Raw genomic sequence first — 20,322 nt, 5'->3', positions numbered from 1 at the left:
AAAATCAACTGTCATCCAGACAATACCAGAACATAAACAAAATCAACTGTCATTCAGACAGTACCAGAACATAAACAAAATCAAATGTCATCCAGACAATACCAGAACATAAACAAAATCAGCTGTCATTCAGACAGTACCAGAACATAAACAAAATCAACTGTCATTCAGACAGTACCAGAACATAAACAAAATCAGCTGTCATCCAGACAGTACCAGAACATAAACAAAATCAACTGTCATTCAGACAGTACCAGAACATAAACAAAATCAACTGTCATCCAGACAATACCAGAACATAAACAAAATCAGCTGTCATTCAGACAGTACCAGAACATAAACAAAATCAACTGTCATCCAGACAGTACCAGAACATAAACAAAATCAACTGTCATCCAGACAGTACCAGAACATAAACAAAATCAGCTGTCATTCAGACAGTACCAGAACATAAACAAAATCAAATGTCATCCAGACAGTACCAGAACATAAACAAAATCAACTGTCATTCAGACAGTACCAGAACATAAACAAAATCAACTGTCATTCAGACAATACCAGAACATAAACAAAATCAAATGTCATTCAGACAATACCAGAACATAAACAAAATCAACTGTCATTCAGACAGTACCAGAACATAAACAAATTCAACTGTCATTCAGACAATACTGAAACATGAACAAAATCAAATGTCATTCAGACAATACTAAAAAATAAACAAAATCAAATGTCATTCAGACAATACCAGAACATAAACAAAATCAAATGTCATTCAGACAATACCAGAACATAAACAAATTCAACTGTCATTCAGACAATACTGAAACATGAACAAAATCAAATGTCATTCAGACAATACTAAAAAATAAAAATCAAATGTCATTCAGACAATACCAGAACATAAACAAAATCAAATGTCATTCAGACAATACCAGAACATAAACAAAATCAAATGTCATTCAGACAATACCAGAACATAAACAAAATCAAATGTCATTCAGACAATACCAGAACATAAACAAAATCAACTGTCTTTCAGACAGTACCAGAACATAAACAAAATCAACTGTCATTCAGACAATACAAGAACATAAACAAAATCAGCTGTCATTCAGAAAATACCAGGAAATAAACACGAGTAGTAACCACGTCATATCGAGGAGCGTTTAGTATAGTGATTTTGTCATAGTTTGGTTAAGTTGGACATGACTGTGTTAAGTGTTTTTAAATGACAAACAATGACACAATATAAACAATCCGTTTTCTTTGCTAAAGGAACTTCTGAGCATAAATTCAAGCTGGTAAGTATCTTTGTTTATGACAAATATATTAGTACATTAAAATTTGAAACAGATAGTTAATAATTTGACACAGATAATGCTTGCGTATTTCAAAACTTAAAAGTGGTGATTCGTTTCTCATGCATAAAGAAAAGTGATTTGTTTACTGTCTGTTACATCAAATATTTCATTATGATATAAACCTGCCGTTAATTATTCCGAAAAATAGCTACATTTGCACACAATTTAAGATTACTAAAAATTCGGTGTCATGGTTTGGTTTTGTAGTGTCATGGTTTAGTTCATGCTCGACATGGTTCAGTTCTGTGATTCATGTCGTGTATGATGGAAGAGTAACGATCAAAATAAACAGACATTATACAACTATTGAAAAACTGTTAAAAACATATTTTCGCCGATACTTTTTTTCTCGCGTTTAACCCATTCTATCCTATTTTGAGGCAATCTTCTTCTTTATGTAGATCCCTCCAGCGTTGGAGCACACACAGGTAGCTGTGTTCCATTAACGAGTTAGTTTTTTTTAATGTTAACGTATTCACAAGTTATTCCAAATTTAAAATGTTGAAAAGAAATCCTCCACTGGAACGTTGCACAGGCACAAAATTTATTTACAGTAATGTACATATTATATAAACGAAAAACTCATACGTTCGCCAGGATGTAGATTCGATTATAAAAGCAATGTTTAGCTTAATAAAATCTATGAACGATCGGCACTAGTTTGACTGTTGAAGAAACTGGATAGAGTTTATGTGTTAAAAGACATCATTCAAATAAAAGCCTAGTAGAGTAAGTCTAAAAAAGAAAAAAATCTGCATTCCGGAGATGTTAAAGATGGATATTTTCTAGATAATGTTAACATCTCTGTTGATAAGCAATGATATATTTTTGCGTTTTAAAAGTTAGTTCTACTCAGATTTAAAAAGTCTAGCTATACGCACATTCAAGCTTTTATCTGTTGTATATTAGAGGTAAGCAAGCAGATATTAATGCTGCAGATAGTTAAGCATATAGTTCACATTAAAATTTTAAACGGCTACTATTTTACTATTGATAATATATATCACATAGACACATGGTGGTAAATATTGTCATTGATGTCTTAATGGGGAGCTGTGAGACCCAGGGAAGTGTTATATCTCGGTGGATAATCTCTTTTTGTGAATTTCATAACAGTATATTTTGGACATGTTTTCAATCTTTCCAAGTATTTCTGGGTTGTTCTGTACAATGCCCAGATTTGCAAAGTTCTGACAGTCTACTATAAGTGTACATATTGCATCACGGTTACTGAAATGAGTTGTCCATTTTGTTTCAGATATAATACGCAACATAATGTTTTGATGGGAGTATATAATGCTATCCTGATGTTCATATACAATGGACACGTTAACACATGACATAGGTCTTCCGTTTCGGTTCTACAATTTGGACAAATCGGATCTTCTTCTGCCTGGTTAAATCTGTGTCTTTGAGCTTGTAATAGATAGGTTCCCGTTAACATGCGGCTTTTTGTAATTGCTTTTCTGATGTCCGAGACTGATGAGGAAACTAGCCCAAACAGAATGTGTGACACCTATTCCTAAGTTTGAAATTGCTTAATTTTGTAGAGTTGATTTTTCTTCACATTCTAAGCGTAGTTTGTTTGTCCAATGTTCGTTTATTGCTGATTTTGTCATTCTTTTCCATTCTATTTTTGTATACTTCTTTTCAAATAATGCAAGAAAGAAAGGTAGGTTGTACATCTCTAAAATTTCTGCTGTTTTGGTAAAGAAGCTTGTTGATCTGCCGGATATATATTGACGCATAGCTAGTGATCTAATAGTTTCATTGTTGCTGTTGAGAACACCAAATAAGAGGCTAAGTTGTCTTTTATGAATTTCAGCATTAAGCGGAAGAGCTCCCAGAAGTAGGTATACTGATGCACATGCTGTTCTTTTAGGAAGAGACTGTATTTGTCTCAAAATATCGAGATGGAAGCTGGATAGAAGCGTCATTTCTTTAGAGTTCACATGCAGAGTTTCAAGCCCATATAGCAGTCTTGGTAGGACGTATGCTTGGAAGATCCTATATGATGATTTAGGGTTTAAACCATTTGAACCATGTACACCCGTCTTTATGAGAGAATACAACGTTCTTCTTGCTAAACTGATGCGATCTTCTACATTTATTCTGGTTTCAGCTTTTGTTGATCTTGTGAGCCCTAGATGAGTTGTACGATCAGAACAATTTAAATCATTGGTCCCCATTTTAAAAGCATCGTTATCTTCTGAATCTTTATGTTTTTTCCAGTCTTTATTATAACACTACTCTTTTGCTGATGGATGTTTAATTGATGATCTTTTGAGTAGTTATCGACAATGTTCAGCATTTCTTGCATTTCTTCTCTATTAACTTATTAAGGGATAAAAGTACGATGTCATCTGCACAAGTGGGACATCCCACATAATTGTTGCCTATATGAGTACCTAGATTTCGTTTTTGCAGATCTAGAAGCAGTTCTTTTATGTAGGCTTTATATAGGTGAGTAGATAGGACACCTCCTTGACGCACGCCCTGGTGTATATCAAAGCTTGTACTTGTGTCTCCTTTCCATTTTACTGTTGATGTTACACCGCTATATAGCTCCTCAATAATGTTCCACAAATTAATATTTAGCCCGTAATGATATAGCCTGTCCATCAGTATTTCGTGACTAACAACATCAGATGCCTTCTGACTGTCGAGTGTTGTGACAAAAATGGTTTGCTTTCCTGAGATCCTAGCAGTAGGCATTTATGAGGGAGGTTGGTTTAGGTACTGACATGATCTCTATTGCTATAATTCCTTTCATTCCCGTCGTCTAATTTTGAAATAACATTGTCGAATTTTTGAGGCCAGGCAATAGCTACACCTGCTCCTCCTCTTGGTATTTGGAAGTTATAGTTATTGGTTCATTACAATCGTGACTCCGTCCAAATACCTTATAGTCTGTCAATTTTTCATTTTTTAAGTTTTTTAAGTTCAAAAGACCCGATAATAACCAATGTTCTTGTAAACAAATAATATCTAGTTCTTTACTTAGATCTGAAAGATAGGCTGAGTTTCCCTTTACCCCTTCTATGTTGCAGGTAATTATATTTAATCTCTGCCGTGACTGTTGAGTGTTTCTGTTGTCATGCCCATTCTGAGGATGTCTGGTGGTTTGTTCTTGAGGCTCGGAATTTCTAAAAAAAAGAGGTTGATTGATTCGGTCTTCCTTCACCATTTGCATCTTGATTGTTTCCTGTTATTTGCTTGTTTGAGTTTTCCTCTAGATGGACCATTTGAGTTGATTCCTTAATAGTTTCACTCAGCACAGGTGCTAATTCTGATTGTACTGTTGAAGTCGACATTTGAACGTTCTCAATTATCATTGGAGTTAGTTCTGATTGCTTAATCTCTGTTGTGGGCTGTCTAATTGGTACGTGTTGAGTTCTTTCATTATTTTTACGCACCATTTTGTTTTGTCCATCAGAGCATGAATTTGTTGAGTCTTGAGATATGACATTTGTTGAATTGTCAGTATACAATACACGTGGAGTATTCTCTTGTTGTCTTTCCAATATATTGCTAGATGTGTTTGTATTGATATGTTGAGTCGTACTTGTTTTGTTGTTGCAATATATTGTCGCCATTTCCTAATGTTGTTGTTTTGTTCCCATACAAGTAGATATGAGTTTCACATATTAACGTTGATAATATAGCAATTTTCTTTAAAAGTAGTTTTATTTGGAATACAAAAGGACCTAAGAAAAAACACAGTATTATATAATAAGTAGATGCGGTATGATTTCCAATGAGACAACTATCAACCCGAGACCAAATGACGTACGTGTTAGGTCGCCATAGTGCCTTCAGTAACTAACAAGTTACATACCTCTTAGCAAGCAACAAAAGGCTCCAACAAAATTAAATGTAAAGAAACTCAAACGAGAAAACCAACGGCCTGATTTATGTTCAAAATAATAAGCGAAAAACAAATATGATATACAGTAACAAACGACAGTCACTACATTACACACTCTTGACTTAGGACAGGCACATACAGAATATGGTGGCGTTTAACATGTTTGTGGACTCCCAACTCTCTCCTCGCCTTAACCGATCTGTGAGTATTTGCATTTACTGGAAGTTCCAAGCCAATTACAACTAATAAAAAAAATCACGAATCCAGGAAAACGTTACTTTTTTTATTATCAGAATTGGAGTTCGGTTGCCAATATTCATATTCATCCATCTTATTCTCTGCTATTAAGAACGACGATTTCTCGTCTTGTCGTGTCAAAAATAAATGTACTTGTTCTAAACAAATAACACATGTATCTTGTAAATTAAATTACTTTTTTCAATCATATTTAATAATGTATATTTTAATTCGCATACTAAATACTAGATCGACAGAGCTTTTTCTGATGATTTTTTTTACTTTATTGCATAAAGAGAAAAAAATCTTAAACGGGTTAAGCGATATTACACAATACACTTATACAATATGACAAAACATAATTATTTTTATTCATTCGTAATAATAATTGATGAAAATGAACATTATATCGACCTATTTCTAATTCGAAATTGTGATCTTACATATATTTAAATTCGGTATAATAATTGATAAAAATGAACATTATATCGACCTATTTCTAATTCGAAATTGTGATCTTTCATATATTTAAATTCGGAACTTTGAAAATAGTTTTCATAGTAATTTCACTAATAGTTTATTAAAAAATAAGTTTTAACTGTTGTCCATGTTACATGTAACATTTTATTCCTCGGAGGGTTGAAGACTTTTTGTTGCCATCTCGATATCGTTTACTGATGTTAGTTTCGTACTTGGGTTACTGTATCATGGGCATACAACCCCCACATTTCATTTTATTCATAGGCATTATCTGGTTCAAATAAAAACAACAGATGTATAGTTTGCTAGAAAGAATGTTAACCAAAGATACTTTTTTTACTAGCTGCTACGTTTTGCAACTATAAGTAGACGTCTTTAATCATTTGACTGGTGACGCCGCTCACGATATCCCCGCAGAGTTCACCATGGACATATGGAAGTATGAAAGAAAGAGTCTAGGTGAAACAAAAACAACGGCTTCTGTTTTTGTAATTCATTTTATCGAATGCCTGTTAAAAAGAGCAGTAGTTATATAAATTCTATCTAAGGAACACACCAAAAGTAAAATCTATGTATGTACGGCCAAGTTTGCCGATTACGCCCACCAAATTTGGTTAAAAAGGCTTTTTTTCTTCGTAGTCAATTCGTAAATTGTGTAACTCCGTTTTTTTCACAAGCGCCTTCATGCAAACTATCAATATTAAGGTGAAACAAATATGTATTAATTTGGATCTAAACCATGACAATTTGATCGAAACCATGACAAATTTCTAGACACTTAACTGAACCATGTCAATCGCTTAACCAAACCATACGAATCTCGATATTTTGGTTATCCTGCGTCAATTTCTTAAAAACAACAATTTCAATTTAGATCGTTTGACTTACAATATAGATTCAAACATGTTATTTACTTTTTATTTGCTCATTTAAAACGAAATAAGGCAATCGTTCTGGGAAGTAACCTAACAAATTATGACCACCTTAACCAAACTATGACAAAATCAATGTACTAAACGCTCCTCGATATGACGAGGTTACTACCCGTGATAAACAAAATCAACTGTCATTCAGACAGTACCAGAGCATAAACAAAATCAACTGTCATTCAGACAATACCAGAACATAAACAAAATCAACTGTCATTCAGACAATACCAGAACATAAACAAAATCAATTGTCATTCAGACAATACCAGAACATAAACAAAATCAACTGTCATTCAGACAGTACCAGAACATAAACAAATTCAATTGTCATTCAGACAATACCAGAACATAAACAAAATCAAATGTCATTCAGTCAGTACCAGTACATAAACAAATTCCACTGTCATTCAGACAATACCGAAACATAAACAAAATCAACTGTCATTCAGACAATACCAGAACATAATCAAAATCAAAGATCCAGCATTATAAAGAGGCTAACAAGACATGAGAGAAAAACCTGTAGGTGATGCAGAAAACACGGTGATGGTAGAAAAAGGGCCTGCAGAAGAATCTAAGACAAAGAAAAAATCCAAGACAATTAAGAAGATGTATAGACTTCATTCAAATTTATTTTTTTACAGAAAACACTAGCACATAATGAAAAGTAAAATAACAAAACTACCGAGCTCCAAGGGAAGTTAAAAACGGAAAGCCCTTTATATAATGGCAAAATCAAAAGCTCAAACACAACAAACGAATGGAAAACAACTGTCATATTCCTTACTTGGTACAGGCATTTCCTAATGTAGAAAATGGTGGAATAAACCTGGTTTTATAGCTAGCTAAATCTCTCACTTGTATGACAGTCGCATAGAATTCCATTATATTAACAACAATGTGTGAGCAAAACAAAAAGGCAGATATTTAATGTGATAAAGAAGATACAATTATTAAAACAAATGTGCATAAGATATACAAAAAAAAACCAAGTTAAAACATATTGTGAAATAGATACAAATACATGATGGAATTAAATGCCAAACAGAAGATACCAACATTTGATGAAATGCAAAGGTCATACATATGATACTAGCACTTTATCAAATGCAGAAGTCATGCAGTAGATGTCAACACTAGATCAAAAACAAAGATCATATAGATGACGAGGGGCCTCGGTGACCGAGTGATCTAAGTAGTCCAACTACTTGCGGAAAATACACAGACATGACCAAACTCAAATTGCATGCAGAAAACTGAAGAGATAGTAAAACGAAGATAATACAGGATATAACACATACAAAAAACAAAGATCATGCAGACGATATGAAGACATGATCAAAATCAAATGTCACACAGAAGATACCAACATATGGTAAAAAATCAAACGTTAAGCATACGATACCAACAAAATGATAAAAACAGATATGTAGTATACATCACATAATAAAACGAAGATAAAATGTAGGATGTAATGTAAGACATAATAGTGTCCTGTGAAAAAGTGTCCACCTGGACAGTTTTTCATAGAATTTTGGTATTAAATAATGTCCATTGCCATGACATATTGTCCTTCAAGTGGACAGATTTTTACTGCAAAAGTTATGAAATAGTGTCCACCCAATGACAAGTTTTCATAGTAGTTGCTATTACATTGTGTCCTCCAAGGGAAGTAATATAAAGGTCATTAAAAAGTTTTATTATACTTAAATATAAATAAGAAGATAAGGATGGTATGAGTGCCAATGAGACAACTCTCTGTCAAAGTAACAATGTATTAAAGTTCGCAATTATAGGTTAAAATACGCCCAGTAATAACAAGGCAATGAATATCATTTTTTTAATACTATAATCATATCAAAAAATGTCCTGTGAAAAAATCTCCACCTGGACAGAATTATAGTATTAAATAATGTCAAGGTTCATAGACACTTTTTCATATCTGAGGACATATTCTCATAGGAAATAGTGACAGTATTTACTATAAAATTATTTCATGGGGGACATTATTAAATCCTACACATCATTAAAACAAAGATGCGTACGATTCCAACACATGACCAAAACAAATGTCATGCAGACGATACCAAGAAATGATAAACATAAAGATGCATACGATACCAACACACGACCAAAACAAATGTCATGCAGACGATACCAAGAAATGATAAACATAAAGAATGCGTACGATACCAACACACGACCAAAACAAATGTCATGCAGATGATACCAAGAAATGATAAACATAAAGAATGCGTACGATACCAACACACGACCAAAACAAATGTCATGCAGACGATACCAAGAAATGATAAACATAAAAAATGCGTACGATACCAACACACGACCAAAACAAATGTCATGCAGACGATACCAAGAAATGATAAACATAAAGATGCATACGATACCAAAACACGACCAAAACAAATGCCATGCATACAATATCAAGAAATGATATAATCAAAGATGGATACGATACCAACACACGACCAAAACAAATGTCATGCATACGATACCAAGAAATGATAAAATCAAAGATACATACGATACCAACACACGACCAAAACAAATGTCATGCATACGATACCATGCAATTAAGAAATGATAAAAGCAAATATGTAGATGAATCGAGACTATGCAATGTATAACGACACATCACCAAACAAAGACCATGCAGAATGTGTAGAAATTATCAAAATCAAGGCAAGAAGATGTAGTCGATTTAGAAAGCGCATTAAACGTGATTTCTACAAAAAAAAACTTTCACTGGAATTTTCTATAGCCCATTTTAGTAAAAACTTTCATAGTCTATCATTATTTATGTCGGTTTTGTTTAACACGGACATAAATACTTTTAGAACACACAAAAAGAAGAGATGGATTTCGTTTTAGAGATGCCACAGTATTTATAGGCTAAGAAATCCTGTAAGATTAAGATAAGACAGGTCTTACTGTAATTATATGGTCAATATTTTAGAGGGAATATTTCATGATCCCATCATGTTTGAATTTCAAGCTTGATTGGTTTTATTACATATCGTGTTTAGACTTCTTGTGCAAATGATTAATAGATGATATTGAATATAATATTCTAATAATGTGCTGTTTTGACATAAATTTTGTCGTTCTACTATTCAATCATGACGAAACACGTGTTTGGCGTAATACCTTAAAAGCCTGGTATCTGTTTACCACCACTTTTGGTGGACGTTTCATCCTCGAGGGTATCACCAGCCAAGTAGTCCGCACATCATTAGTGTTGACATGAAATATCAATGATATTGTCATTTTCTGTCAGTAACTTGAAACACTACGGCTTTTCTACCTTTGTCATATATAGCCTTATTCGTATTTGGAGCTTTTATTTAATTATTGGTTTTCTAAATGCTCTCCAACTTCTTATTTGATTTGGCCTCCAACTGTTGAGTCTTATATAGACGAAACTTGCATCTGACGTAACAAATTATAGCCTGGTGTTTTTGATGATTTTCATAATGTAAATGGGTATAAGAATAAGAAGAATCTTCTTTCGGGGAAATGAGTTCTGATACTGTTCGGAATCGGGTGATAAAATTGGTTATGCTTTGGTGCTTAATCTGTTATTATTTTACGTTAGAATGTCCTCTGTCGGTTAGTTTATAGATATTTGCATCGAAAATAACCATTTGAACAATGCATTATATATCAGATAGAGGCTCAAATGAGCTCGACTTGCTCACTTAGATTCCTAGCTATATATGGAATATTATGATATGCGAGCTAAAAAGTAACACCGTTCATTTACCTTTTTGAGTTATGCCGCTTTTTTCAGGAATCAAATATTGTATAAAATTTGCTCAAGAGGACAGAGGTGCTTTTTCGAAATCTTTTGAAAAGACAGTATAACATTAAAAAACATTTTACAAACGGACAAAATTGAAGAAAACTATTTATTGCTTACATTTATATTTTGACGTCTTATGACCGACTGACACCAAATTGATGATACAGAAATACGGACATAAGATGCACGTAACGGAGAGAACCAGCAACACAACGAAAATGCAAGTTCAATGAATAGTATATGCACAGTTGTTATATATTTATAAGAACTGTTTGTAAACTATATATTAGTGCCGATACACTAACTGGATGACGAATGCAGAATTGTACACAATTGTAGTTTACAAAGGCAGTCATTTACTCGCATTGTGGAATAGCATGGTTCAGTCAGTTAATCGTCATTCAACCGAACTTATATCTGAAAAGGTATTCTGAATCGGACCGAATGAACTTGATTGACTTGATGTGTCAAAAAGAAATGTCCTTTGAACGATTTTATAATAAGATATATAAATTCAGCAAATCGGATTCATTATTTCAGGACTTTTAAGAGTAGAATGAACAACGTAAAAAAGAAAATGTGTGATTGTATTCTCGTAACAATGTACCAAAGACAAATATCATAAGATAAATATATCTAGAATTGTTTGATGTTCCTTTAAAAATATAATTCATTCCAAAGTTATTGAATGGTAAAAATCAGTGAAAATGCAATTTTGAATAAAATTTGTCGAGGGCAATTGTGACGGTCAGAGAAAAGATCGCAACATTTAAAAGTATGTGAACACATTCCCCGTTCCCATTCTCTATCCTACATATACATTCAAATATAATCAGAATGATGTTACAAAGTCAGTAACTCATTAACGGACATATATTTTCTTCGGCGATAATTTTGTTCGTCCTTTTCATTAAAAACTTGAGAACTCTTACCATGATGGTCATTAGGTACCCAAGCAGTCGTTTCTAGTTCCCTCTATTAAATCAAACTCCCATTTTGACACTTTTTCATTTATTATATTGCCACAGGGAGAAATCCGTTTGCGCCAAAAATGCGTCCTTTTGCGATACAACTCATTTACGCCAATGCTACGTTTATTTACACCACTAGTTTTCAAAAACATAGTATCATTTGCGCCAAACAAAAAGTATACTATTGCGCTAATTTAAAAATAATATTTGACTTCCCTCGTCCTCTGGTAGTTTACACTGGTGACGAAGTTAAAGTCAGTTTAAGTCATTTAATGGCACATTTTAAAACATTTTATCGTCAATTATATATTAATTATATAAAAATCAAATACAAAATACATTCATGGATGGATGTGATGAATAAAACAGTACAATGTAAGGCGTATGAAGTGCCACTGGTCTACAATTAGTGCGGTTGGTGGAGTTACAGCATATACGGATGATGGAAACAGCAAAGACTGATATTATTATTTTCCTTCAGTGAACACTTTTCATAATAAAGGTAGCTTACCTTATTTATGATTATTATGTATGATAAATATGTATACCGAGCTAAATAGGCGCAAATGAATTCCGTATAATGGCGAAATTGCTGCAAATGATACATCCTACAATTAACAATTGGCGCTAAAGGACTGCTGCCTTGCTATATTGCACAAATTAGTTTTACTCCTTTTCATTTTATAACGAACTAGACGGATAACCCTATATGCTATCAGTTATATAGATTACTCCTAAAATACGTTTTTTAATCATTTCAAATATGGTTTTGCTGAATTGCAAAATTTATGAATAAGATGTTATAAAAACACGCTTGACTAAGCCATCTCTTATATGAAATATATATTTAAAATGGATAACGAATCTCAAACTCGATTACAGTTATAATGTGTGGGGCCTCGGTGGTCGAGTGGTCTAAGTAGTTACTACTGTAATCACTAGCCAGTCAACACTGAGGTTGTGAGTTCGAACCCCGCTCGTGCGGGTGCACTCGACTCCAATCTTAATTGACTAGGATTATCAGTTTTCCTTACGAAGGTCGGTGGTTTTCTCCGGGCACTCCGGCTTCCTCCACCAACAAAAAGTGGCCGCCACGAAATAACCCAAAAGCGGTGCTTAAAAGTGGCGTTAAAACACCAAAAATCAAAATCAATCAGTTATCATGTGACGGACTCGAATCGGATTAACAGTTGCAATCCGTTACTTTTGAAAGAGAGGCTGGAGATACCTTCAACCTCACAAAGCGAAGACAAAATAACAACCCCATTGAAAAAAACGAGGGAAAGACAAACGACAGTCTACAAAACACAACATATAAAACTAAAGATTGAGCTTCGTGAATCTCACCAAAAACCGGTGGTGTTCTTAGAAAAATATAGAACCTTTTTTCAGTAACGGATATTTATGGTAAAATGTATTTCTAATTTGAAACTTTGTACTTACTTTTGGCAGATGAGCTACTGTACTTAATCAACAATACATACATGTTTTTGTTTGTTAGTTAATTGGTATGCTATAGTGAATCAGAGAAATTGTGACACAGTGTAGTAATAAATGCACCATCAAAAATAATGACAGATGCATTTAATTTTCGTCTGGGATGTGCGAAGGGATCTATAGTAAAAGGTAAAACGGAGTTTCTTTTTGTGATTTGGAAACAATGATCCCCGCAATGAACATTCGCTTACCGTTTATGGTATCACAACAATGACACCGAATCATCAAATCATACACATTATGGTTATCAGCATGAACTACAACAAGTTTACACGTAAATGTCAGACTGAAAGGTTCAAAGTCTATATGTGAACAAGAAGGTCAACAAAATTCAAATAAATACTTTTACTTACCATAATTGCTTTGATAATCGTTTCCAGTAAATTAAATCTTAAGCGAATTAAACAAATGGCGCTGCAAATATTTGTGTCGTTATATTTGATCTTAGTTGTCTTACTCTCTTAGTTTGACCCTTTTATCAACTGATAAAGAGATAAAGATCATAATGGCCTGTCACATACCTGATATAAGTGAATTATTGCAGACAGCTAAGGAAAAATTTAAGTTTAAATTCGGAAGCCTACCAAACAAAGCTTCATGTGCACCAGGGAGGGTAAACCTAATAGGGGAGCATACAGATTATAACGAGGGATATGTTCTGCCAATGGTAACTAACTTATCTTATAATACGACTTTTCAGATGTTTTCATTTTAAAACGTAAAACATATAAAAGTGTCCGAAATTTCTATGCTGTATACTAAATTCAGTTACTTTTTTTCGTTTTTTTTTTTCTTCAACTCAATTTAATTCAATATTTGTTAGAAAGAGTCGGGTTCAAAGGAAGAGAAAAGAAGATGCCAAAAGGGGGATACAAAAACCTGGGAACAGTATATCAATATATATGTTCCTGAAAAAAACATAAGTCGAAGAAAAATCAACCGTGAACTCCTTCGGTAAGAGAAAAAGACGAACAGACAAATAACAAACAGTCGGCAAAAAACTACACAGAAAAGTAAACATTGAGTAATACAAACCAGACCAACCGGGGAAACTCATGTGCTGTAGAATAGTCAGCAATTCTAATTGATTTAGAAAGATATAAATATGCCTATTAATCCTACACTAACCCTTGTTTACATTGTTTTAGGCACTACAAATGGTGACGTTGGCTGTTGGGAAGACGACTGATAGTGGTCTATGCAGGGTCCTAACTTTAGCGGATGTTGGGAAGGATAATTACGTAGAATTTTCTTTACCTACTGAAGATAATCCTCTAATTCCCAGAAAGCTACATTGGGCGAATTATGTGACCGGTGTGATAGCCCATTATTTTGGTAATAATAAAACAAAGTTGAAAGATTGTACTTTATATACAACACAAAAATGAGAGCGTAACAGAGCAGAATTTTTACTCCGGGAAAAAATGGTCCACCGAGGCGAAGGTCGACAATCTTTTCTCGAAGAAATAAGCTGCTCTATCGCCTTCCTCGAATATGTGTTATTTGATATATTATACTGAATGTTCTGTCGTTTAAAATCGTTGTCTTTTAACATGTTTAAATCATATTTCAAATTTTAAATCATTGTCTTTTAAATTCTTGAACTTAACCTTAATTAATATTTTTTATTGCGTTGCACTAGAAGCTGACATTAAAAAAAGTTGTTACCCGCTGAGAAATGTGTTAGAGAATACTGTCAACAAATCAAAAACTGGCATTGTTACAAAAGCATATAGTTTATGAAAAGTTTGTGCATTTCTTTAACATGATATGTAGAGATGACTATGTGGTAAAGCTCCCAATCTAATTAAAATATAGATCACTGATTTCGTTATGCTCATATGAGCACGACGAGCACGCGAGTACCGATCTGAGATATGAATTTTAATCAGATTGGTTAAGCTCGTATTTTCACATCCTAATCTGTTTGGTTCGTACAGCTCAGTCTTTAGTTGTCTATGTGTTTTGTAGACCCTTGTTTGTCTTTTTATGGTTTTTCTTTTTTTTTCTGCAGTAGTCTTGTCTGTTTTTCCTTTTATTTGATTTTTAAAATTGTTTCCTTGGTATCATGTCTCTTTTTATTGACCGCTCTTTTACTTTATCTTTTGTAAAGTGAGAACTAACAACATTTGTGGCTATATGCAGCCCTTTCCGGAAACAATTATATAAGAGTGTAAAGCTTCTTAATGGAGAGTCGTGTAATAAACAAATAATATAAAGCCAACCATTATCACTGTAGTCTTACTTTCGGTACTTATTTTATCTGATAAATATTACGACAATAAGGGTATGATTGTTTTATAATTGTTAAACATTTAGAATTGCTCTCAAAACTAATTTTTATTTTTATTTTTAATTTGTATCTAACTACATACAGGCCCGGTTGTTTCATTTGATGCAGTAATTATCTCGTCAGTACCTTTTGGTGGAGGGGTTTCCAGTTCTGCTTCCTTACAAGTGGCAATATACACTTTGCTTGACGAACTGAACAATGTGAAGGATAATAAAGTGTCGAAAGAAGACAAAGCACGGAGGTGTATGGAGGCAGAACACGAGTTTATAGGTCTTATGGATGGTATCATGGACCAGTTTATATCACTGACAGCGAAACAGGATCATGCCCTTTTACTTGATTGTAGGTAATAAAGTTCCTAAGTTATTCTGCTTGTGATAAGCAATTTGAAATTATCATTACGCAGCAATCAATATTTCAAACAAAATCAACAGAAAGAATTGTCGGTTGGTAAATCTATTTATGATTCACAAATAGAGAAATCATTTAACTATCGGATATTTTAATCTCTTGTCATTACCGTCAATATCAAGATATAGAAGTATTTAAAAAGTTCTAATGATTTTCTACCCCAGAAATAGATTACAATAGGTGTATTTGGCAAAATCTTTCGGAATTTTTGGCCCGCAATGCGCTTCAACTTCGTACTTTATTTGACATTTTAAACTTTTTTGATTCGATCGTCACTGACGATTCTTATATAGACAAAACGCGCGTCTGGCGTACAAACATCTTTGATTAATTTTTATTTAATCTATAAATGTTTAAAATATTTACTTGTCACAATTTTCTGAAGTTGCTATGAAAATTAAGTGTTGGTCTTCGGTTAGAAGCAGATAGTATCTCTCCGTTCCTCGTGACCATAAAGTTATTTTCATAGCATAACAATTAACTTTCAGATCATTAGAAAATAAGCATATACCTATGGTTGATGATTCCGTGGTTGTTTTATTGATAAATTCCAACGTGTCTCATGATCTAATACATACAGAATATCCAAAACGAACAAGACAATGTAAGGAAGTAGCAACAATCCTTGGTGTCAACAGCTTACGGGATTTGACATTGAAAACACTGGAAGGTACTAACTATAATCAACAAAGCACGTGCTTTATTATAACACATTTATTAATCATCGCATATCCATATAAAAATAAGGAGATGAGGTATGATTGCCAATGAGACAACTTTCCACCAAAGTTCAAATAAAGTGGATGTAAGCAATTATAGGCAACCGTACGGCCTTCAACAATGAGAAAAACCCATACCAGAATAGTATCAAAGTATGATGCTGTAATTTGTTTGGCTTAATTTAAGATGAATCTCAGATTTGAATTCTTTATTGTAACGTCATTGTTGGTGGAGTTTTGGTCGATTTAAGATAAATCCAGTTTTTAATTATCATATAAGCCCCTCAAAATGAATCAAACAAGATTTAGGGTATACACCAATGACACAGCAACCCAGCGACAAAAAAACCAAAGGACAACAACCGGGAGGACAACATACAGGTGTATATACTCGTACACAAAAATCCGCAACTAGCCGAAAAAGTTGTGAATGATTTTGAAATAGAATGTCAAAGATTGGACATCATTCCAAAAAATACACATTACATAAAATACACATACATAAAATACACATTACATAAAATGAAAACAAAAGACAACTACTCGCGAGGTTCCTGACTTGGGATAGGCACACAAACTAATGGCGGGTTATACTATCATTCTTTTTTTAAACTCTTAATTTGTTTCGCAAAATTGTTTTAAAAATATTTCCCTTTCGCATTAAAATCATACAGGTACTCTTATACCTTTGGTTGTTGTTAAATATAATTTTGTAGACACGTGTTGTGCCAATCAGCGAACACACTAATCAAATAAACAAATATTGTTTTTCCTTAAGACAGAAAGGAACTGTTAGAGAACGTGTTATACAAGCGAGCACATCATGTTGTAACGGAAATAGCACGAACAACTCAGGCAGCTGAGGCATTAGAGAACAACGACTTCGCAACATTTGGACGACTGATGGTAGACAGTCATATATCATTGAGGTACCAGATAACCATATCTAATATTGTTGGATGATACATGTATTTCATTATACTCAGTCCAGAGAAAAAGGCTTTACATACGTTTATTAAACACACCACTACATGGTTAGTCGCAAACAATTCAGTGCTTCAGTACACAATTAAGTTACTAACACAGACAGCATTCTATTTCATTCATTTTAACGTTTGTAGGACCGGAGTATGTGCCTATGAGTGTTTACTAGATGCAAATGATGAACATGAAGATAACAAATACAAATTTCTTTCGAGAATTCTCATATAATTTAATAATATGGAAAATGTGATGTTGCTTTTTGAGTAATATATAAGTTAATGAATATTAGTACAAACATTATGCAGGTTTTTTCTTCATGAGGCTGTAATATGATTATCGAAGATGGGTTTTTAAAAAACGAAAAATATGGAGTTTCTTGAGGAGTCGTGGCGTTTTTGGCTGAAAACATCCATGAATTTAAGTCTTTACAATTTGTCCTTGTCGGAGTTTGGCCTCACTTTTGGTCTTTTGTGTTTTGTTTTATCAGTTCTTTTACATTTGCACGAGGTTTTAGATGTTTAAATATTTTGGCCTCGAGCACCACTGAGGGGACATACGTTGTCGAAATGCACATCTGGTGCAGTAACATGCATTGGTGCCAATAATGTTATTAAGTTAAGGAATTGCACAGCTTATTTAATATAACCTGGAAATATCCTGGAATATCGCTTCGGATATGTGTTTCATTCCTGATGGCTTGTAGACAGAATAGAAGGTATGTTTGTTGACAGCATTTATTTTTTCAAGTACTAGTACCTAGCAACTTCATAACGCAGGGGGGAAGAACAATGGGTCTCAATACATTGAGATTGCGACTGTTGTTAATTTTCTGGCAGCATGTCACACATTTTACATTATTTATAAATATTTAACATCCTTATTTATAGTTTATTTAGAAAACATTAATCAGTTGCATTTCAAAAACTTTATTTTTCCGGAAGTCTCTCGAAACCTAATTTTTTTTTTAAATTGCATTGTAATCAATTACAATTTTTTTTTTATTATGACCAAAGAACCATCTGTTTTCAAAAGTGAAAAGGTGTCAAAGATCAAAATACTAATAATTGTAAAAATCTTCGTCATTTGATCTGTAAAGAGACTTCTTTAGTATCACATTTGCTTATTTTTTTATATTCTAAAGTCATTTTCAGTTCATTTGAAAAATCAGATAAAGAAAAAAAGAACGGTATCTACTTCATTGAATAACTGAATTAAAAGAAGTCACACTAAAAAAAATCGTTTATATAAAGTGAAATGTTCAGGCAGACAGTGATGGTTTCCGACATCACTATGAGTGATCATAAGTCACACATCCATGCACTAAGTTAATGTAAAAATAAGAAGATACGGTATGATTGACAACGACGCAACTATCCATCAGAGAGCAAATCTATTTCAACATATATTGATCCTGTATAGCAGCAGTTGTATACGCATGAACGAATTGATTATGACAAACAAACAATCGGATTAAAATACAAGATTAAAAAAAATGTAGTTTTTCGTTTTCAAAGTTAAAAATCATACACGGAGCTTTTTTAAATCTCAAAGAAATCATACCAACACAAATTGACGTCAATATATGTCAAAATATGTCATTTACCAAAAAAAAACTGATGCAAAAAAGTTCTGATACCCTGAAAAATAAAATAAGCAAATTGCTATGTGATATTTACAGAGATGATTATGAGGTATCCTGTGATGAGTTAGACGAGTTAGTAGAAGCTGCTTTAGAGATGGATGGTGTTTATGGTTCTCGGATGACGGGTGGGGGATTTGGTGGTTGTACTGTCACATTAGTGAAAAGATATAACGTTGAGTCAATTATTCATCATGTTGAGGTAATGTATGATTAAATAGAGATATAGGTTAAAACCATAACATAACAACAATATAACAACAACAAAAAACATGTACATAAGATATAACACTAAACAAGTGTCAACATAATACGACAAGCTCCTGCTCGCCCGGAGTATCTTTTTATTTATTGTACATTGTCGTCTTCAGACCAGCTGACATTATAAAATCACTGAACATTGTATATTTTGCCTTATATTGGAAGTTTTGGAATACAAACAACATTTACAAAAACTGAAGCAATCTACATGCATGATAAAAGATATTAAGAGTACTAACGGGTTCGAAATTAGAATCGTAACTTAGGTTGGCAGCATTAAAGATAAACTATCATATGAATATTTCATATATTTCAAATACTTACTTACATCAGCTGTTGTTTTTAAAAATGATATCAATTTCTTTTCAGGCAGAATACTCAAAGTGTGCTACTTTTTATGTTTGCAAACCTTCTGATGGTGCTAGAAGAATTACATTGTGAACTACTGATATTATTAAGCACAAAGCTTTAAATTATACATCAATAAATACTGTTAATGCAGTGTACCATCATATTTTGTTGTTTAACGTACTAAAAGTTTTGTTTTGAATGAAATAACATTTCACTTTGCTGAAATACACGCCAATGTTATCTGTACGCATTTCAAATCTTGATTTACCATAATAGACCTTTAATTACTCCGTATTAATCGCTATATTTTCAGTCCCTGATACCATGGAAGTATTATATTGACAATATACTTCCATGCTGATACGAAGTAACCCATAGCACCATTTTGAATTTTCTTTAATGTTTTGAAAACATACAGAACTAACAGTCAGATTATAATTATTTCACCTATTGAAAACTTACATAACTAACAGTCAGATTATTATACTCACTTTC

General features: G+C 33.1%; 2 protein-coding genes across 3 annotated transcripts in view; one reads left to right on the top strand and one right to left on the bottom strand.

Annotated features, from left to right (window-relative positions):
* The window catches only part of LOC127707742 (peroxiredoxin-like 2A), a 44,314-nt gene extending 30,708 nt beyond the window's left edge, over positions 1-13,606 (bottom strand). The window contains exon 1 of one of the 2 annotated variants that reach the window (XM_052212478.1): positions 13,523-13,606. The gene's annotated coding sequence lies outside the window, so the exon portion shown is untranslated. Of the gene's footprint in view, positions 1-13,115; positions 13,205-13,522 lie in introns of those variants that run through there. The other variant, XM_052212477.1, reaches the window with a different exon arrangement.
* Positions 13,607-13,729: 123 nt separating this feature from the next.
* On the top strand, positions 13,730-19,988 carry LOC127707731 (galactokinase-like). The gene is made up of 7 exons (XM_052212443.1): positions 13,730-13,836; positions 14,318-14,504; positions 15,547-15,808; positions 16,362-16,543; positions 17,371-17,521; positions 19,255-19,417; positions 19,846-19,988. Exons 1-7 carry the CDS (start codon positions 13,834-13,836, stop codon positions 19,915-19,917), a joined length of 1,020 nt encoding a protein of 339 aa, XP_052068403.1. The 5' UTR covers positions 13,730-13,833; the 3' UTR covers positions 19,918-19,988.
* Positions 19,989-20,322: the final 334 nt, after the last annotated feature.

The sequence above is a fragment of the Mytilus californianus genome, unplaced genomic scaffold (assembly GCF_021869535.1).
Source record: "Mytilus californianus isolate M0D057914Y unplaced genomic scaffold, xbMytCali1.0.p SCAF_7, whole genome shotgun sequence".
Classification (NCBI taxonomy): domain Eukaryota; kingdom Metazoa; phylum Mollusca; class Bivalvia; order Mytilida; family Mytilidae; genus Mytilus; species Mytilus californianus.
Note: the sequence above shows the minus strand (reverse complement) of the source record. Positions and strands in the feature narration are given on the sequence as shown.